Source organism: Ursus arctos, unplaced genomic scaffold (assembly GCF_023065955.2).
Source record: "Ursus arctos isolate Adak ecotype North America unplaced genomic scaffold, UrsArc2.0 scaffold_5, whole genome shotgun sequence".
Classification (NCBI taxonomy): Eukaryota; Metazoa; Chordata; class Mammalia; order Carnivora; family Ursidae; genus Ursus; species Ursus arctos.
The window spans coordinates 33,113,694-33,135,768 of record NW_026623067.1 but is presented as its reverse complement, the minus strand read 5'-3'; the positions used below and the strand labels follow the sequence as shown (position 1 = coordinate 33,135,768).

General features: G+C 40.1%; 2 protein-coding genes across 4 annotated transcripts in view; both read right to left on the bottom strand.

Annotated features, from left to right (window-relative positions):
* CATSPER3 (cation channel sperm associated 3) overlaps nt 1–11,956 on the bottom strand; it is a 36,483-nt gene extending 24,527 nt beyond the window's left edge. Inside the window, exons 1-2 of one of the 2 annotated variants that reach the window (XM_026508022.4) lie at nt 8,068–8,269; nt 6,232–6,385 (exon numbers count right to left, since the gene is read on the bottom strand). In XM_026508022.4, the coding sequence (XP_026363807.1) occupies nt 6,232–6,385; nt 8,068–8,168 (255 nt within the window). In that variant the 5' untranslated portion in view covers nt 8,169–8,269. Of the gene's footprint in view, nt 1–6,231 lie in introns of both variants that reach the window. The other variant, XM_044387417.3, reaches the window with a different exon arrangement.
* Nucleotides 11,957–13,112: 1,156 nt separating this feature from the next.
* Nucleotides 13,113–22,075, bottom strand: part of PCBD2 (pterin-4 alpha-carbinolamine dehydratase 2) — a 50,574-nt gene continuing 41,611 nt past the window's right edge. The window contains exons 3-4 of one of the 2 annotated variants that reach the window (XM_026508017.3): nt 15,502–15,582; nt 13,113–14,065 (exon numbers count right to left, since the gene is read on the bottom strand). In XM_026508017.3, coding sequence (XP_026363802.1) covers nt 13,970–14,065; nt 15,502–15,582 — 177 coding nt within the window. In that variant the 3' untranslated portion in view covers nt 13,113–13,969. The remainder of the gene's footprint in view (nt 14,066–15,501; nt 15,583–22,075) is intronic. The other variant, XM_057307496.1, reaches the window with a different exon arrangement.

Below are 22,075 nucleotides of genomic sequence, written 5' to 3'. Positions count from 1 at the left end.
GTTGTTCCACATGTCTCTGCTCATTTTTATTCCTTCATTTCTCTTTCTGCTCCTCACACTGAAGAATCTCAATTGACCTGTCTTTCTGTTTTTCAATTCCTTCCTCCACTAGCTCAAATCTGCTACTGAATTCCTGCAGTGGATTTTTCATTTCAATAATTGTACTTCTCAACTAAAGAATTTCTATTTGGCTCTTTTTAGTAATTTCTCTCTTTATTCATATTCTCTATTTGGTGAAACATTCCTCTCATACTTTCCTTTAGTCCTTTAGATAGGATTTTTTTCTTTAGTCCTTTGAACATATTCACAATAGCTAATTTAAAAATCTTTGCTTAGTAAGCCTAAGAGATGGGCTTCCTCAGGAACAGTTTCTACTGACTGTACTTTTATTTGCTTGTGTAGGGCCATGCATTCTTGTTTCTTTGCACATTTCAAGATTTTTTGTTGTTGTTGGAAAGTGGACATTTTAAATTATATGAAATTGGAACCCTGGAAATCAGCTGATCCCCTCTCCCTAGAATTGTGTTATTGTTGCCACTTTTTTTTAAAGGACTGTCCAGAAGTACTTCTATAAAATCTGTATTCTTTGTCATGTAAGGCCAAAGACCCACTCAGCTAACTTAGTGGTCTGCTAATGAATGGACGGATATTTCTATAAATGCCTGGACCCACTGAGTCTCCCAGCCTTTGCCATGAGGTTCTGAGTGTTGGGGCATACATTTAATAGTCCAGCAGTTTATATCTCTGCCTTAGCCTTCATTTCCTGCTTGCAGAGTCTCAAGATTTTCCAGAGGTGAGAGATCAGGGCCTTCTCAGGATTTTCCTGATAGCTTCATTGAGATCCTCCAAAATGAAAATAATTTCTCAGAGTTTCATAGTTAATCAAGGGTTTTCATACATGTTATCCAGTGACCTCGGCCACCCTGTGGGCATTAATACCATCACTTTATAAATGTTGAAGCTGAACAATTTTGAGATTAAGTAACTTGCCAAAAGCCCCAAATTCTCTAACTGAAATCTGCATCCCTTCCACAGCACAGAACATCCCCCAGGCTTGCAAACCAGGGTCCTAAAGGAGGTATGTGTTGTGACCCATATGGCCTCTGGAGGGCAATCGAAGATTCAGATTCCTCAACTCAGCTCTTCCCCTTACTCCTATCAAGTGCCATACCCAACATGATGTTCTATGGTCCATAACCAAACACTGTAGAATGCTGGGGTGGATGCCCGGCCATACCAACAGGTTCACGTAAGTGGTGCCAAATGGACACTGGCCCTCATTTTTCAGGCATTGATTAGGGTATTCCACCACCTCCATGACCTCTGACCCCACACTGTGTTGATGCTGACCATTTTTACCACCAAGAAAGAAATTTGTTATTTACCATAAACAAAGACAGAGTATGTTCTTAACCATTTTATTATACAACAAAACATACATATAGAATCACACAAACAAATATATAGCCTAATGGACTGTTACAAGGCCAATACCCCTGTAACCACCACCTAGGTCAAAAAATAAGGCTTTGCTCACCAGCTAGCCCAAATTCCCTCCATGCGCCCATCCCAATTATGACTTCCTCCCTTTCCCCCAAATTAACCACCATCCTGATTTTTATAGTAATCACTCTCTTGCATTTCTCTATAGATAGGAACCCATGTATACATCCCTGGAACAAATACTTTGGTCTTGCTCTTTAAAAATTTTTTAAAATTTGATGTCTTTTAACTCTTCCATTCCTTTTTTCCTCCAATTTACTTGTTGATGTACCCAGGCAGTTTGACTGGTAGAATTTCCCAGTCTGGATTTTGCTGACTACACACTCACGGTGCAGCTCAACATGCTCTCCCGTCCTCTATTTCCTGGAAACAGGTACTTGGATCCAAAGACTAGATTGGATTCAGGTTTCATCTCTTTGGCAAGATTATAGGTTCTGTTCTTTCATATCAGGCATACAATATCTGCTTGTCTCTCCTTTTATGATGGTAGCAGCCACTCATGCTCATTGCCTAGATCCATTTCTTCACTGAGGGCTGAAAACAGTGATACTCTAATTCTATCATTTCCTTTTTCATTTATTAACTGGGCTATTTCTGTAAAGAGAGTTTTCCCTTACTGACTGTATGGTTACTCAGTATTATAGTTCATGTAAGGTCAGTAATGCTTGATTCTTTCTCTTAATTTAATAGTTTTAGAGATAAAGGATTAGTTCCTTATTACCCTCCATAAGTGACCAGTGAGTTTACTGGTATCATTATAAACGTATAGATTGTTTAAGGCATTCCAATCCATTTTAATTATCATCCTTATTGAAGCTCAAAGTGTCCCATCTTTGGCAGGTAAGAGCCTCTTCAAGTTGTCTCCTGAGTCTTTTTGACATGACCCCAGTAATCTTCGACAGCTTCCTTGCTATGTGTATGACAAGATATTCCTGACTCATCTGGCATATATTTTGCCTTGACTTGCGGTCAATCATTTCTCTAAAAATCCCTGGTTTGTTTTTAGTAAGAAATGGCCTTTCAACATCACATTGTGAACACTGTGCATGCATAACTAATGAGTGGTCAATGTTCTAGGTCTTTCATGGTTAAGGATAAAACACTTTAGTAAATTATCCTGGTGCTTCCAACTTCAATGTCAAACTAGAGAGTTTTTACTTAGCTTTGTCTGTATTACCTTTGTTTCTCCTTTCTTCCATGAGTATACTGGCTCTCAAGAACAAAGAGGATAACAGAACTAAACTGTCCCATATTTGCCCATCTGCTTTATCCCATATTACAAACATCAGTCTCAAAATGACACTATCAATAGTGTCTCCACTAAGTTGACTTCTAAAAATGGTTAAAAATTTTTTTGGCATTAACCCTCCCCACTCTCCTCCATTTTTGAGTTGTATTGTATCTTCACTGCCATAGGATAGATTCATTATATGGTATATTCTCTCCTTGTTGGCCCACAGTTATGAATAATTCTACCAATAATTCTATTTAATGCTCATCACCCATCCTAATGTTGATGTGTCTCCAGTCGTTTTGGTTGGCTGCAACTTATTCTTCACCAGATTCAGAAGGAAGGGCTCAAGGGAACACTATCACCCAAGTGTTTTCATGAATGATGACAGTTTCTCTCTGTGTGTTATACTTGAAAATCAATTATAATGGATCTAGAATTCTTGGTTCACATTTTCTTCCCTTAAGTATTTTAAATATATTCCTGTTTTCTTTTAGCATAAAGATTTATCATAGCAAAGTCTGCCAATACTTTCCCTTTCCTTAGCAGCCCTTTGCCCAGATGCTCACAATTTCCTCCACCCCTCTTTCCTTTAGAGTCCAATAATTTTACTAGAATGTTTCAGTGCTTGTTATTCTAAATCCATACTCTTGAGTGTGCAACGTGTGCTCTTTCAATATAGAATTTCAATTCTTTTATTTCAGGTAATATTTCTTAGATTATAGGTTTGTGTTTGTTCCATCCCTTTACTTAGTTTTTGTTTCAAATTCAGGGACTCCTATTATCCTTATGTTGGGATCTTTTCTTCCCCTATTTTCTTTTTTTTTTTTTTAACTTTTTTCTTTTAACTTTTTTGTTTTATTTTTAAGTAATCTACACCCAACGTGGGGCTCAAACTCACAACCCCGAGATCAAGAGCCGCATGCTCCACTGACTGAGCCAGCCAGACACCCATTCCTCCATTTTCAATAGTCATCATTTTCTCTTGAATACTTTTTATTTTTTCATTTCTGGTTGATTTTTAAAAATCTCTTTCTTGGGGGCGCCTGGGTGGCTCAGTTGTTAAGCGTCTGCCTTCAGCTTGGGTCATGATCCCACTGTTCTGGGATCGAGCCCCGCGTCGGACTCCCTGCTCAGCAGGAAGCCTGCTTCTCCCTCTCCCACTCCCCCTGCTTGTGTTCCCTCTCTCAATGCCTCTCTCTCTGTCAAATAAATAAATAAAATCTTTTATAAAAATAAATAAATACACATAAATAAAAATAAAAATAAAAATCTCTTTCTTGGGTGCCCGGGTGATTCAGTCGGTTGAGCATCTGCCTTCAGGTCGGGTCATGATCCCAGGGTTCTGGGATCAAGTCCCACATCCGGTTCCCTGCTCAGCGGGGAGTCTGCTTCTCCCTCTGCCCCTCCCCCTGCTTGTGCGCACTCTCTCTCTCTCAAAAATAAATAAAATTTTTTAAAAATAGTAATCTTTTCCATTAATCCAATGTTTCTCTTAAACTATTACCTGTTGTGTTTAATTGCCCTTAGCTGCATCTTCATTTTTGAAATGACTTTTATTTCTAATTCTTTCCTGAATTTTGTCACTTTGTCTCTGTTCTTTCCTATTTCGTATCATTTTCTTAAATATTTACCTTGTTTTGAAATAAGATGCTACAGTTTTTATCTGTTTTGTGGACATGTCTTTGTGGTGGGTTTCTACTATCTACAGGGATATTTTTCTCCAATTTATTCTCTTTTCTCATTTCATAATAATTTTGTGTGGGATTTTACCTCAATCTCTTTATAGTATACTTTTTTCTATGACCTAGTTTTCCTGAACTTTTAGAAGGTGTGGTTCTAACTTCACATAGCTCCCTCTTCTGTTTTAAAGATGAGCTACCTTGATTTTTAAGGTTTCTTTGTTCCATTCCCCTCCTCCAATTTTATTTGGACCTTCTCTTCCTTCATCTCGGGGTCTCTACCCTGCTCAATTTTTATTCCACTCCCATTATTTCTTCTAAGTGGATGGGGAGTGGGGGGATGTCCCTGAAGGGAGCCCTGGCTGGCCAGTCTTTAGAGGTCACAAGGTTCAGACTGTTCTAGGCCCTTCAGAAATTACCAGGAACCTGTTGCACTAACCCAGTACTGGACTGAACACCACCCTTCCCAACATCAAATACTGTTCACTGACAGATGAATGGATAAAGAAGATGTGATACACACACACACACACACACACACACACACACACACTGAAATATTACTCAGCCATCAAAAAGAATGAAATCTTGCCATTTGCAACAAAGGAAATGGAACTAAAGGGTATTATGCTAAGTCAAATAAGTCAGTCAGTGAAAGACAAATACCATATCATTTCACTAACATGTGGAATTTAAGAAACAAAACAGATGAACATAGGAGAAGGGAAGGAAAAATAAAATGAGACAAAAACAGGGAGGGAGAAAAACCATAAGAGACTCTTAACTATATGAAACAAACTGAGGGTTGCTGTAGGGGAGGTGGGTGGGGGATGGGGTAACTGGGGGATGGGCATTAAGGAGGGCACTAGAAGTAATGAGCACTGGGTGTTATATGCAACTGACGAATCACTAAATGCTACCTTAAATTAAGTAATTTAAGATTACTTTGGGGCGCCTGGGTGGCACAGTCATTAAGCGTCTGCCTTCGGCTCAGGGCGTGATCCCGGCGTTCTGAGATCGAGCCCCACGTCAGGCTCCTCTGCTGGGAGCCTGCTTCTTCCTCTCCCACTCCCCCTGCTTGTGTTCCCTCTCTCACTGGCTGTCTCTCTCTCTGTCAAATAAATAAATAAAATCTTAAAAAAAAATTACTTAAATTCTACCTTATATACTAACAATACAGTATATGTTACTAAAAAATGCTGTTCTCACGTCAGCTGACATTTCCAATTAATATTTATTGAACGTCCTCTGATCCCTCTCCCTCAGAGGCTAATACTGTGCAGTTGTGCCTTATAGTATGGATACCTTTTTAACTAGTTTTAATTTCGATGCTGCCCATGGGTTTTGGTTTTGCTCCCAAGTTGCTCCATTTTTGTTGTTTTTTTTTTAATTTCAAGATTTTTTTATTTATTTATTTTTAGAGAGAGAAAGAGAGCATGCGCATGCAGGGGGAGGGACAGAGGGAGAGAATCCCAAGCAGACTCCCTGCTGAGTGTGAAGGCTGACACGGGGCTCAATCTCACAACCCTGAGATCGTGACCTGAGCCAAAACTGAGAGTCAGACGCTTAACTCAGTCGGTGGCTGACAGCCACCCAGGCATCCTCCAAGTTTCTTTTTAAAAAGGAAATTTAGAGAGATTAAAAAACCATGTCACCACTGCTACTCTTGCTACCATCTTTCCAGATTTTAGAGTATATTTTTTAAGTCCTTAGAGCTTTTCTATGGAAAACTTTCTTGAACAAAATGTCTTAAAAATCTTTTTCACAAATAAAAAGGATGAAACAGAAGAAACTTTACCCGTTTTGTCTGCTTACCTCAAAAAGTCTGAACAAGTTGTATTTTGTATTATAATCAGTCCACAAGACCACAAAAAAGGCATTCAGTGAGACGATGCTAATCATAATTATCTTAAAAAGACGACTCGTTATGACTCTCTTCACAAATGCCTGACACTGAGAATCTCTCCTCCTGTCAAAAAGTTGAATAAGAGGTATGATTATCTTACAACAGAACTAGATCCCAAACATTACACACTTTTTGTAGAGACTAGGTTCTGCTTTCTACCCTCTGTGAATGTAATTTAAATATACTTTTAAATTGGAACACAATACAGGGCACCTGGCTGGCTCAGTCAGTACAGCAAGCGATTCTTGATCTCAGGGTCATGAGTTTGAGCCCCACGCTGGGTGTAGAGATTACTTAAATGAATGTGTATTTTTTTTTTAACTTCAACACAATGCTAACTGAATGACCACTAAAATATGTATGATGACCCCTGAGTTGATCTGTCCTCACTCAGTTACTTAGTTCCTTCTCTTAGATCTCTGGGGGCAAAAATGATTACTAGTCCTTCTCAAGCAAAACAAAGAATCATCTTCATTTACTCCTTCAGTAAATTTTTACAGAGTGATTACTAACAGCAGGCAAGACAGCAGACATCGTGGATATAAGGAGAACAAAACTAAATATTGTCAGTCTAGTAGGAAAAACCGGTAATAATCAAATCATCACCCATACAAGTGTTCACAATCAATGATTAAAAAAAAAAACTGAATACCCTAAGAAAAAATGAGCAAACACACAATCAATGCATGAAATAAATACAAATGGTAATGAACCTCCCCCAAAATGTTCAGTAGCATTACTAATGGGGATGGAGATGCAAATTAGGTACAACCATTATTTTTGCTTATAAAATTAGCAGACTTAAATGTAATACTATGTAATGCTGGCAGTAGTGTGGTGTGATGAGGCATTCTCATAAACTGCCAGGGGGCGTGTAAATTGGCCAACTCCTCCGAAAAGCCACAGAACTATTTGTAATCTCTGATCCAAGGAACCTACCCCAAGAGCATGCAATCTGGAATAAACTGGCCTTGGCCAAATATGTTCATCCCAGCGTTACGTACAGTAGTAAGAACTTGCAAGCAGTTCAAAAGTCTAACAAGAAAGACTGGTGAAGCCCATGACGGCATATCCATCTCATGGAAGATTATATAGATACTAAAATATGCCGATGCATCTTTTTCATGGTTTAAAAAAATGTTTATGATCCAGTGGATAGCTAAAGACAAAAACAAAACAAGGTACAAAATTCTCTACTCAGTATTATTACAGTAATTCTTTTTCTTGGTTATTATATTTATCTATGCTTTCCAATTTTTCTCAAAAAGTATGCACTATTTTCCCCATTATATGTAACGAACACACTCTAACAGGAAATAAATACAGAATGCATATACTTTTATAATCTATAAAAACAAGATGTATAATTTTCATTGTCTGTTTTGAGATCAGGTCTAATACCTCAATAAAACCTTCAAATTTTCTAACACGGTGGCTAATAAAAGCAAAGTAGAAAGGACAAAAAGATAAAAGGACTAAACAGAGTCAAATTCAGTGTATGGGTCAAGTAAGAGCATGACTGAATGCTGATTTAACTAGCCAATCATGATATTAAAGCCAAAGAAGCAAAATGTTTGGCTGAGCCTTCACCAACCTCACCAGGGAGAGAAGGCAGATGGTCAAGGGCACGCACCTCGTTTTGGGCAGTGCACAAGTGCGTGCACCAAGAAGAGCACACCGGCACCCTGCCCCCAAGCTGCCATTTGCACATTTCTTAACGAGCAGTAGAAAAAAAGAATATTTACTGAAATTTCCCGAATCTCGCACAGAACGCCACTGAAGGATTATCCAACAGCGAGCTAGAAATGACTCTGGTATCATTCTGAAAATGAAACTGTTGAGACATTTTCCAAATTTTCTATTTTTATTCCTTGCTTTGATCATTCAACAGAAAATCTCTGCTTAGGGATTTCCTTGGCATCTAGATTCCAAGAGGCCACAGAGCAGGGCCCACAAAAGGAACTCATGCTTTATGACGTCATTCTTGGGCATTCTAGTACATTACTAGCCTGCAGGCCGCCAGAGTCAAATACTCCCTAGCTGATCTACGCCGAGAGCCTGTCTTCCCGGGGAGACTAAGCACCTCAGTTCAGTGAAAGGGATACAAGTACACAGGAACTGTGAAGCTCCAGGCTAATTCTGGGAGTTACCAGAGCTAGAGCAGACAAAAGCCCTTCCTCTCTCAAGAAGTATCCACATCTGAGGGTGCTTGGGCGGCTCAGTCATGGAGGGGTCTGCCTTCGGCTCAGGTCATGATCTCCAGGTCCTGGGATCGAGCCCCACATTGGGATTCCTGCCTAGTAGGAGTCTGCTTCTCTCCCTCTCCCTCTGCCCCTCCCCACTGCTCATTCCCTCTCTCACTCAAATAAATAAAATCTTGAAAAAAGAGAAGCATCCACATCTGAGAGACAAAAGTCCCTTAACAATGTGTTAGACTAAGTTAAGGGCCATGTAAGGGGGAAAAGCAAACTTCTCTGGGGTTCTAAGAGCCGAGAGCATACATCCAGGGCATGTGACTGGAAACATCAGGATGGACCAGAAAAGATTTTGGTGGGTTTGGGGCCAGAACACAAGAAAAAGGAGGAACAGAGGTCAGCCATGCCCAGCACTAGCTTACGAAGAGCCTGTAATGTGCACATATGACCCTCCTAAACAGAGCGTAGGGGATGAGCCTGTGGGGCTGAGATCTTTTAAGTACTAGAGCCACAGGGTTTTTGCTCTGTTCAATTCTTGGGATTAATATATTCTCCTTGCGTTCCTTCTCCTAATCCCTTTCGCTTTCAAGGCAAATCAAGACAGAGGGATCTGGGTAGCCCTCTGTTGTACTAAACCTTTAGTGGCTAAACTGGTCACATTCCTGGAAACACAAATTTTTGAGCCATAAGAAAACCAAGTATTCACCGCAATAGCTCTGTAGTCCCAGGCATTCTAAAACAAGTGTATATGACTATTCCTGGTAGGAAAACACTCTTGTAGGCAACCAATACACTGACCTGGGAAATAACATCCTGTTTATTCCATTTCTGCATTTAAAATCATCGACAGTGAAGCTTTAAGAATCACTTCGATTAATGTCCTCAAGATTCAAACTTTAGCCTCATCTTCCCACTTGACATTCTCTCCCTCAGGGATCAGCTCCTCCTATATCTCCTACTGCCTCATTTGGTCATATGGTCCCTGATGCCTTCTGGGCTCATGCCCAACATCCCCACAACAGCCTCCTGGAGCAGCTGCTGGGAGAAAGCCTGAATTAGTTCTCCACCTGAATCTGTTTCCACCTGCCCCAATACATCAACGTGTCTACTCAAGCTGGGGGCCAGAGAAGGCCCTTGGTAGGTGTCTGCTGTAGGAATATACAAACGAAAAGCCCACGCAGCTGAGCACGGTGGGAGTCCGTCTCCAGGAACCCCAATGGTATACCTCCATGCCTTCCCTCTTGAAGCATCAAAGCACACTTTGGGGGAGAAATGGAGAGGAGATTAAGGATGTAAAGAATTCCTTCACGGTGCTTGGAGGGGTGAGGGAAGATGGCCAGCTGGAAGCAGTAGAGAGAAGTCCGGTCATTGTTAGACTACCCATCAGCACAGCTAAGCACAGCTGACCGTGGTTTCTGAAGTCACTGATGAACACAGCTAGTCTGGGAATGGGACTCCAGCTGGTGAGCACAATCAGAGGTGACAAGCTTCTCCAAAGCCTACTGAAATCATCCATATTTCCTCATGGACAGGTGGGCACGACAGGCACCCTGAGATAAGCAGCCGAAGGGCCACCTCCTCCACCCTTTCAGCAGCAACTCCCACTGTGCCCGACGTGGGTGCCGCCACCCCAGCCGCATACAGCTGGGGATGTCAGCAGTCAGCAGACATGGCAGCTTGGTGACTCAAGTCTTCTGGCCAAGAGTCATTCCTTCACTTGTCCCAAGAACTGGCACTGAAACAAAAAGCTCACGTGTCATAGCCAAATCCTATTACAGCTCTTGGTGTTTTGCAGGAAATTCCACAAAACTGCAGTTACAGAGTTCAACCAGTCTATTTTTGAGCACTGGATGAGAGAGTGTGTAGACTGCTCCGTACTTACACTAGTCCTGCAGGACATTAATGGGAGTCAGCTTTGTGTCCAAACACAGTATAGAGCTGCTGCTTTCTGTCTAGAGCAAAAACATAAAGAACCATCCTTATTCTGTGCATCCAGAGATTTCCTAACTCCTACCAACGCCAGAAAGTAACCATTATTTTCACAAGGGTAACTTCAGTTTAGGAAAGGGAACTGTCAAACATGCTGGCACCTGGTTTGTTACCTATGGAGGTCATCCAAGGGGTCAGAGTTCATGTCTACAGAACTCCTCTCTACTCCAGAGATCGTTTAGAAAGAAAATGGAGGGAAACCGAAGCTTACTACATCAGAAAAACCACTGCCATCGCACAAAGATTTGGAATAGAAAGGAACCCGGGAGCCTCCCATGTCGACAGTGTCTTTTGAGGCTGAAATGTCAGCTCCTTGAACAGCGTCCGGAGATTCATCCTGTTGGAATTTGCCCCGGTGAGTACTTCCACAGCCTTCTACTGCAGGATCTCTGATTCTCTACAGTCAACTCCGTGAGTTCCGGATGATGCAACAACCCTTAACAAGGCCCTTACGGCAAACCCTCGTGGAGCTGCTAGTTGTAGACGCATTGTCGGGTCTCCACCACTGCAACTACAAGCCCAATGCTGCTCTCTCCGCTGGGCTCATACGCGGTACGTTACCAGCCAAACAAGCTGAGCCTCTCACGCTTACATTCAAAGTAAGGGGAAAGACTTCAGGGTACAGAGAAACAAGTTCAATGACACCAAAGGGAGCAAACAAGCAAATCTGGAAGGTGGGATACTCCACAGGACACGTGATCCCGTTTTTACGGTAAGTCAATGACACGGGGAAAAGGGAGGAAGGGAGGGGAGCTTGCTCACTCTAGACTGAAAGAATAGAGAGACCAGATGTGATGGGTGGACTTCATGTGGATCCTGATTAGAACAAACTTACTGTCCAGAGGCATTCCTGACCTTCAGGGAAATTTAATTTTGCCCGGGTGTTAGGTGACACCAAGGAACCATGGTTTATTCTGTTAGGTATAATAATGGTGTTATGGTTTATAGAAGAAAATGACCATATATTCTAGAGATATTTATTGAAGGACGTGGGGTAAAAGGACATGTTGTCTGGGATTTTCAATTTTAAAGCTATTTTAAAGCTTTTAAATGCTTGAGTAAAGAAAAGAGAAATGGAGAATTACATGAAATAACCGATGTAAAATCTTGATAATTGTTAAATCTGAGTATATAAGAGGGTTTGATGTATCTAAGGCTTTTATGTACTATTCACTTTATTTTTAAATATGCTTAAATTTGTTCATGTTTAAAAATTCATGTGAAAAAACTGAAGCACTGAGCCAAAAATCTCTGGTAATAAAATGTATAAAAGTTCCCAAATCTATAATACCGGAAAGAGTTTATAAAAACACAACGCAGGGCGCCTGGGCTGGCTCAGCTGGAAGAACATGCGACTCTTGATCTCAGGGTTTTGAGTTTGAGCCCCAAGTTGGGTTAGAGATTACTTAAAAAATGAAATCTTAAAAAAAAAAAAAAAAAGAAAAGAAAAGAAAGTTTTGTCTTTTCCTCCAAAAAAATTTTAAGAAGCACCAATTCTGGATTTTCCAGCAGCCCCAGAATCTGAGCGGTCTTGTCTCTCCTCCCTCCCTACACCCTCCATATCCACAGGGCAAACTGACAGGACCTGTCTCTCCCAAGCCAACAGACCCAGCCAAGAACTGGCTTCAGAGAGCTCAGCCTCCTTGTCCTGTTTGCATATGGTTTCTCTGACTGAGGCCAGGGTTGGGTGGGGAGGGGAAGGTTTGCTTGTTATAACATACGGATTTTTCTGGTCTCTGAAACAAGGTGGGTTACAAAGATGATCCCTGTTAAATCCTGTTACCATAAGGCGTCAAGGGATTAACACACCTTCCTTGGACAAATATAAATATATCTGTATATATTCATCTGTATATATAAATCTACAGATATATAAATTATCTATCTATATATACAGATATATAAATTATATATCTATCTATATATATATTCTTTAAATCTATATTCTAATCTTATTAATAAGCACATTCCATGGGGTGCCTGGGTGGCTCAGTTGGCTAAGCATCTGCCTTTGGTTCGGGTCATGATCTCAGGGTCCTGGGATCCAGCCCTGCGTGGGGCTCCCTGCTGGGCAGGGAGTCTGTTTCTCCCTCTCCTTCTACCCCTCCCTCCTGCTCATGTCCTCTCCCAATCTCTCTCTCTCTCAAATAAATAAAATCTTTAAAAAATTACATTAAGTTAAAAAAAAAATACATTCCCGGGGCGCCTGGGTGACTCCGTCAGCTGAGTGTCCAACTCTTGGTTCTGGCCTAGGTCATGATCTCGTGGTCATGAGATCGAGCCCCACTTGAAGCTCTGCGCTCAGTGCAGAGTCTGCTTCAGATTCTGTCTCCCTCTCCCTCTCTCTCTCTCTCAAATAAATAAATAAAATCTTTTAAATATAATAATAAGTACACTCTTGAGTTCCTTCAAAGAACACTGGTATTGTAATTTTTAAGCAATAGATTACTTTATATTCCTTTTTACTCCTATCAGTGACACACAGAATAAATAGAGCTCATTACTGGATAAAAACTCAGTAGCTTCTAACTTAGTGACTATAGTCTTTCAGTTCAGGAGTCACAAACTACAAATGGTTTTTTAAATATCACCCTTAGTTGCTTTTTTTTTTTTTTTTAAGATTTTATTTATTTATTTGACAGAGAGAGAGACAGCCAGCTAGAGAGGGAACACAAGCAGGGGGAGTGGGAGAGGAAGAAGCAGGTTCCCAGCAGAGCGGGGAACCCGATGTGGGGCTCGAACCCAGGACCCTGGAATCAGGCCCTGAGCCGAAGGCAGACGCTTAACGTCTGAGCCATCCAGGCGCCCTACCCTTACTTCCTTCTTAATGCAGAAGGTCATATAATGATCTGGTACATTGGTCACTGTGACACTGAATCCTTATATTGCCCCAAGATAGCAGAGGCCATGGATAAGACACTTGTCCTCTCCTTCAACTCCCTCTCTGAAAAGGATAAAATAAGACAGTTTACCCATTTTCTGTGACTTTTATAATCTAACTGCTGAGCTAAACTGGCAGCTACAATCCAAATCAACGTCAGCCTTGTAAGAATTGTATAGATGGTTAAAATCCTTTACCTACAGAGTTCACCATTCTTCTTCTGCCTTCTAATTATTCTCCAACACAATGCACTGGGGTAAAGTCACCATCATCACTTGAATTTCTGGGTTATAAAATGTCTGCATACTCCCCCATCCCAATTTCTGGTCTTTAAGAACACTGTTTCTCTCTTTGAATATTATTAATATAATTCCCTGAGTTGGTTTACCTTATGTATATGATTAGAAATAACGAAAAATCCTCAGGCTCAAGTTTAAATCATTTTGTAATTGAGCCCTGATGGTACAAAAGACTGTTCAAAAGGTGAGCTTAAATTGACAACTGAATTTGTTCACGTAAACTGCCTTCCACATACATGACGGCTAAGATGTCCACTGGGTTTGACACGCATTTTGGAAGAAATCACACAGAAGCAGCTGCTTTTTCCATAAACTTGGCCAGTTTCACATCTCTCTTGGTCAGTCCACCACAGTCGTGTGACGTTAGGGTTATCTGCACCTACGAAACACAGAAGCAGTTTTTCAAACCTGGAGCTACAATTCGTGGTCCCCATCTTTGGTGGCTCGGAAATCAATCTACTATTCCACATTCACATTTGACAACTGGGGAGATTAAATGATTTACAAAATACTACATTATGAGTAAGCGCAGCATTTCCAAAACCGAATAAACTCCAGGGGCACAGTCTGCTACGGGCTGGGCCCAGCACCGCCCAGGGATGAAAAGGTCATCTCATGTGAAGGGCAATTCAGCTGCCAGAATCTAAAATCTTGTCTCAAAAAAAAAAAAAAAAAAAAAGGAGGAGAGATTAAGGTTCCATTTTAACTCCCATTACTTTAATTACATGACTATTTTCAGGCCACTGAGAAAGACCAAGCTATCAAATGTAATATCTTAGTAACGACATTCAGAAAAGCCCATTTCCAAATTAGGAAGGTGGGATGGAGGTGAGGGGGAGGAACAGACTGTGGCTTCTTGAAAAAGCAATTAAAAATCACAAGCAAAATAATGGACAAAGAGAGGCAAGTAGGAAGGAAAAGTTTATCATGGTACCTGTGTGTTTTGAATTATTCCAATAAATCACAAGCGCATCAGGAAATGTTCTCTTTTCCAAAGAGAATTTTTTATAGAGAAAACAGAACCACATAGAAATCTAGGTGATAAGACATTTCAAATGGCATGACCATAAAGGCAAGGACATTTGGGGGGGAGGACCATGAATCTTCTTACTGAGCCCCCTTAAAAATGACTTAGAATCTTTTTAGCCTGCTCTTTGTCTTAAGAAGACCAGTTTCCACTTAGAATGTAGAATTTAATAAACAGTTATTTATAAAGCACAGTTCCAGAGCATATTATTTCAGTAAGGTAAATAAAGCCGTATCTCTCTTATTTGCTACCATTACTTTCAAAAATTTACTTAGGAGGGTTTAAAATTTATCTGCATTAGGGGCGCCTGGGTAGCGTAGTCGTTAAGCGTCTGCCTTCGGCTCAGGGCGTGATCCCGGCGTTCCGGGATTGAGTCCCACATCGGGCTCCTCTGCTGGGAGCCTGCTTCTTCCTCTCCCACTTCCCTGCTGTGTTCCCTCTCTCTCTGGCTGTCCCTCTGTCAAATAAATAAATAAAATCTTAAAAAAAAAATTTTATCTGCATGGCTGATTTTCAAGTTTAATTCAGGAGCCTAATTTGGCTCAACTTGCTCATATTAGTTTCAGAAGACAAGCACGAAAAGAAAGAGTTTTGACACTGCTGTCTTGAGCAGATCTGAAAATTTGTTACTAATTTGCAATAATACGCAGGGATTCTGGGGAAAGAATAAGAGAATGTTTTCCTAAGCCCAATGACACTTGACACATAGCTGCACAGGGTAACAAGGAAGAATGAAGTTTCTTAAACTCCACAGCTAAGGTGATCCCCAAATAAGGCAATTTAGTTACCTTGTTGTACACATTGAACCATTCCGGGTGATGATTCATCTTCTCTGCTTGCAGGGCGACTCGGGACATAAAGCCAAATGCCTGCACAAGATGAAGCGGAAACTGATTAGCGGCACTGCCCTTTACTCTGGGCCTGCGGGAGAGAGACCAGAGCAAGCCAGCCAGATAAAGACGAGGCTAGGATCCTTACAGAAACCCGGAGAAATCAAATATGAAAAGGACTGCTCTGCACAGAGCTGGGGTAACGGTGTAGCAGGACCGTGACCTGCTGCTCAACGGTGAAAAACAATCAGGCTCAAATAAACAAACCAGGAAATTGGTCTCACCCAGTGACCTGTCTGGACTGTTTAATTGTCCTCAGGACAAGACTCACCAAAATAGCACGGGAGTAATTTCCCTTCAACCAAGTGCCCTGGATCTCACTACCTGGCCCCAAATCTTAGGGGCTACTTTTCTTGCATCACCACTCCTTTTGTGTTCAGTTGCTGGGTTGCTAACTAAGGCCTCGATCTCAAGACTATGGGAAAAATATCTTACTGAACAACTTCTCCATCCTAGCTCCCAGACAGGAAAGGAGGGGATAAAAGACTGTTTTTTGACATCCAGACTGAAGCAGGGAAGTCTGGCTTGCCCGCTCGGGGTCTTCTTGCTATCGCCCACCAGTGCCCTGTGGAGCGGAGAGCGCTTCTTCCCAGGGCAGGGGGAGGCGGGCTCAGGCACACGCGTAAGTGCGGACCTGTAGGGCTCGGTCTTCATTCCATAGGGAAAGCGCAAACCTAATTTTGCTAACCAGAAGCAAAACTTGTCCTGTTTTTCTTTTGCTTGCTTTCCAATTTTTATGAAGGTAATTGCAAACAATAGGAGAGTCTGTCTCTAATGTGTCCAGAAGGCAGAAATACTTGGTAAGACTCTAAGGTAACGGTACGTTAACTACAAATTTACAGAGGAATTCACAGGGCAGTACCCATTGTAGCCACATAAATAAATATTGAACTTCATCACCCCTATCCAGAAAAGGCGATGTGATGGTAATTGAGCTGTGTTTTTTGGATCACCAGAATGACATTCGAGCACGTTTCCAAGTTAATAGTGAGAGGTATGGAAGATGCCATTTTAAGCCATTCTATATTATTCATAATGGCTCCTACATCAGAATGATTTCATTCAGGATAAAGACTCCCATTTTGGTCTTTAATTAAAGGCCTAAAGGTTTTTCCCTGTCAGGAAAAGGAAGAACATTCAAGCAAAATCCATTTAACCATGTATGGAATTATCAGTGGAAAACAATATTCACTCCCCTTCCTCTTCTCATCGCATAATCTGATTCTCTAGATTGTGTCAAATGTGAAAGTCTTTTAATTATTCAGAGTTAACCTGCATTAAACGATGTATAATGAGAATTTTTTAGTCCCTTTGCCTATAATGCCCTATTCTTGTTTAGCTTTAAGACTTCCAAAAAAGTTAACCACAATCCCTGAGAATAGTAATAGAGTCATTAATGGCATAGGCTCTCAAGCCAGGGAGGCCTGAATTCAAATTCCAACGCTACGACCCGTCATTTGAGCCTCTGTTCTCTGATCAGTAAACTGAGGATATTAATAAAAAGCTCATGTAGTCATCCTAATAAAAAATGAGATGGGGGATATAAAAGCACTTAGCACAGCACTTGGCACTGGGTAAGAGATCAATAATGGCAGATACTGCTACCATATACTGCTCTGGCCAGACTGCATATGATAACCCTCACAAAATGAAATGATAGGTGAAAAGCCCTCCCACAGCCTTAAGAATCTAAGATTCCAGTTGCCGTCTCCCAGAAGAATGGTGCTTTCCTATTCCACATGCCATAAATACAGACTCAAAGCCACACACCAAACAGATCACATACTATAGGGTAACACCCTGGTGCACACTGCCTGGGGAAAACAGCTTAATGACAAGATATTAGGTGGGCAAAGTCAGTCACTACCCAAGTTCTTAAGGCCTGTGGCCATAATTTCTTTGAACTATGCTATCCTAAAGGTCCAAAGTGATGCTTAGCATCCCTTACCAATTCCCAAGAATCAAGCGGATCAAGGGGATGACTGAACACAGTCAGAAGTGCTCCTCAAGGGGGCGCCTGGGTAGCGCCTGGTAGCGTTAAGCGTCTGCCTTCGGCTCAGGGCGTGATCCCGGTGTTCCGGGAGGGATCGAGTCCCACATCGGGCTCCTCCGCTGGGAGCCTGCTTCTTCCTCTCCCACTCCCCCTGCTTGTGTTCCCTCTCTCGCTGGCTGTCTCTCTGTCACATAAATAAATAAAATATTAAAAAAAAAAAAAAAAGAAGTGCTCCTCAAATCTTTGATTTCCAACATGCCATCAGCATGGTAGCAAAATCTACTCTATCACAGATACAGCTTAAAAGAGAACACCCCTTGGGGTGCCTGGGTGGCTCAGTCAGTTAAGCATCCAACTCTTGACCTCAGCTCAGGTATCGATCTCTCAGTCCTGAGTTCGAGCCCTGCAATGGTCTCCACACTGGGCATGGAGCCTACTGAGAGAGAGAGAGAGAGAGAGAGAGAGAGAGAGAATACCCACATCCTAAGAGTTACAGTGATCAAAGAAAAACCTTGGGGTGCCTGGGTGGCTCAATCAGTTATGCATCTGCCTTTGGCTCAGGTCATGATCCCAGGGTCCTGGGATTGAGCCCAACATCGGGCTCTCTGCTCAGTGGGGAGCCTGCCTCTCCTCTCCCTCTGCTTCCCACTCCACCTACTTGTACACTCGCTCTCTCTCTCTCAAATAAAATCTAAAAAAAAAACAAAAAAAACCTTTTACCATATCTACTTACAATGCAAAAAGAAAAAAAAAAGACACTTCCAAAGATCCGTCAAATTTATGTATTCCTCAGCTTTACATATTTCCCTTCAACTGTCACCTAATATTTGCACTTAATAAAATATCATAAGCCTGATAAACCATTTACGCAGGACCTACTCCCAATTCTTCCCGAGGGAAAGAACACTTGCTCCTGCTCTGGGAGTAGGAAGACAATTTCATAATCCTTCTTCCATATAACAGAACCAAATAATCCCCAAACTATTTATTTCTAAATCCACAAATTAAAAACATTCACAACAATACACATTCAAATTAAAGTAAAAGGATTTCTGCAAGAAGTGAAATGAGTGGATAGGAGAGGAAAAAAGCAAAACCTCAAGAGGGAATTTTGATTATCTGGCATTAATAAAGGAGTATGACTAAACAGCAAAACTGGCAGATGGTGAAAAGCATCTGTCCCTTCTTTCTAAGATTTCTTTTTTATAGCCCTAGCTACTTGTTCCCAGGATGCCAGTTGGAACCTACAGGCCCTGAGCAAGCTAAAAGTCTAGGCTTTCTTAAACCATTCCATCAATGAAAACTGCAAATACACACCACTAACACTACAGTGAGAAGCTGAGAGGACAGGACTAAGAAAATGGACAAAATGAAGTAGAAGTCAGCAAGAATTTTAAGAATCAGAAAATAAGTACAGAACACAAAGTAGATCTAACATATAAATAACTTTTCTGAATAAGAGAACAAAAAACCACAGAAAGAAATGAGAGATGTAGTTCAAAAAATTTTTCCAGAAATAAAAGATTTAAATCTATAGATTGGAAGAATTCAGCCATTTCTAGACATCCTAGTGAAGTTAGTGAATTTGAAGTTTAAAAAATCCTTTTGGCGTCTAGTCAAAAAGATCAATTCACCTCTAAGGATGAAAATAATCTGGCTGACTTCAAACTTCCACATACCAGCACTGAACAAAAGAAGTCAGAGGAGCAACGCCTATAAAGACTTTAGGAAATCAAAGTGCAAAGAATTTTATACCCAGCTAAACTGTTGTTCAAAATTAATACAAGAGACCTAATTATTAAAAGACATTAACTCAGGGATAACTCCCCTTCATCCTTTCTGAGGAAACTTTAATTAAAGGATGAAATACAAGTAACTAGAGACGGATGGAGAAACAATATTAAAGTTACTGGCAGTGAGCAACTAATTCACTCAGGTCTAGCAATATATTTAAAACAATTGTGGGGACTGAAGTCACAGAATGGAATGCAAATGTTGTAACTATTAAAAGATAGGGAAGAAAAAGAGAAGAAATGGGGAAGGTAGATGAAAGTTTAAAAAGCCTGAAAGCTGAAAGATCAGAAGCATATTTCAAGGTATAAAACTAAGCACTAGAACTAAAAATAAAACGTAACAAAGTGCATGGTGTAAGGAAAGTAAGAGAAAGTAGAAGTTTAATCTTGATTTTGCTTAGTGGGGAGACCGCTATCTAAAGAAACGCTATCTACAGAAATAGACAATCAAGCTTGCTATGTAAAATTACAGGTATAACAGTATCCCCAAGAACAAAAATAATACCAGAAACATTCACGGTTAGGTCAAGGAAAGCACAATTAAAATGAAGCAAACAAAACACAATCCAGGGCACCTGGGTGGCTCAGTCAGTTAAGCATATGCCTTGAGCTCAGGTCGTGATCCCAGAGTCCTGGGATGGAGCCCTGCATCAGGCTCCCTGCTCAGCAGAGTCGGCCTCTCCCTCTGCCCCTCCCCTCCCCCTGCTCATGTTCTCTCTCTCTCACTCTAAGTGAATACTTTTTAAAAATAGAAAGAAAGAAAGAAAGAAAGGAAGAAAGAAAGAAAGAAAGAAAGAAAGAAAGAAAGAAAGAAAGAAAGAAAGAAAGAAGACACGATCCATATCATGATTTAAATTAAGGGAGGAAAAAGGTATATTGGTTCTGTCATGTTTTACGAAACCAAACATCTTTCATTGCAATCGATAAATGTAAAGAGCCATAATCCAACCAATTAAAAGAAGAGAAAACTTGGGGTGCCTGGCTGGCTCAGTCGGTAGAGCATGCAACTCTTAATCTCAGTGCTATGAGTTTGAGCCCCACGTTGGGTGTGGAAATTATTTAAGTAAATAAAATTTTAAAGAAAAAAATAAGAGAAAGAAGAGGAAACTTTACATGGATCACAAAGCAAACTCAAATGTTGGAAATAAAAGGGCACAGGCAAATGTAAATCTTTTTAACTTAGAGAAGTATATCCACAATGAAGACTGAATAATTTTGAGTATCTATACTACAAGTAACACAGCATCAAAATCAATGAGGCAGAAATGGCAGGAAATACAAGACAAACAGAAACATCCATAATGGAAACTTCAATTTCCATTTCTTAACCCGCAGCACAGTAACCAAACAAAATCAAGGATATGTACTTAAATACATCATTGAAAAGGTAGAACCAATTAATTTACTTTCAACTCTAAACAATGAGAATATATCATTTAAAACGTCTACTCAACATTCACAGAAACTGAACACATATTGGCCCACAAAGAAAATCTCAATCAATTCCAAAAAGTAGAAATAGTGCTGACAACATTCTTGGTTAAAATTAAAAACAAAACAAGAAGGCAAGAGTAGCAAAAAAGTACTACCTGGAAATATTTTTAAATCCTTCTTTTAAAGTCTTAATTCAGAGAAGAAATCAAAACCGAAACTGAATAGAAATTAATCACGTATGCACTAGATACAGGACACACGTAAAGCAATAATCAGAATAAACACCCGTAAGTACTTAAGTTAAGAACGTGAAGGAAAATAAGTAAATAAAAATAAACTTAGGGAGGAGAACAAGAATGAATATAAATAAAGAGAACAGCAGATGTAAATGAACAGGAAAGAAAACAACGGCAGAACTGATAAATCCAAAAGTTGAAACAATTATGTAATAGAAAACTGGTTACTTCATTTAAAGACAAACAAAAGACAGGGAGAAAAAGTACAGATAAACAAAACAGGAAATGAGAATTGAGAAGTAACTACAGATATAGGAAATTTCAAAACATAAAAAACAATAAATTTTAAACACATCCAAGTATTTATACAAATAAATTTCAAAACATAGGTAAAATAGTTCTCTAATAAAAATTACCCCCAAAATTATCAAAACTGACCCCAGAAGAGTAAAACATATGAACAAAGTAACAGCTCCTAGTCATTTCACAGAGAAATTTTACAAAACCCTGAAGGCAGAGTTAACTCTAACACTAATTAAACTGTTTCAGAGCACAGAAAAAGAGGGACATTTCCAAATTATTTTTATAAAATACCATAACACTATCCCCAAATTCCCACAGAGATAGCATATAACAATGAAAGTATAGGCTGATTTCATATTAAGTAAAATCTTAATAAACAAAATCTAGCAATACACTAAAAGAGCAAAACACCATGAGCAAATGGGATTTATTCTAAGAATGGAAGGAACGTTCAATATAAGGAATATACTGATATAACTTACCATATCAATAAATCAAGAGAAAAATCATAAAATGCCTTCCATAAATTCCGAAAAGATATTTGATAAATTCAATATTTCTTATGTATTAAAACTCTTAATAAAATAAGAATACATCGGCCTCTCTTTTTTGTGGTTATCAACTGTTTTATTTATAACAAGTAATGAGTACAAAAATTGCTTTATATTTGGAGAGTAATATAGGAGCCTGTAACCACAGCATCAAAATGTACG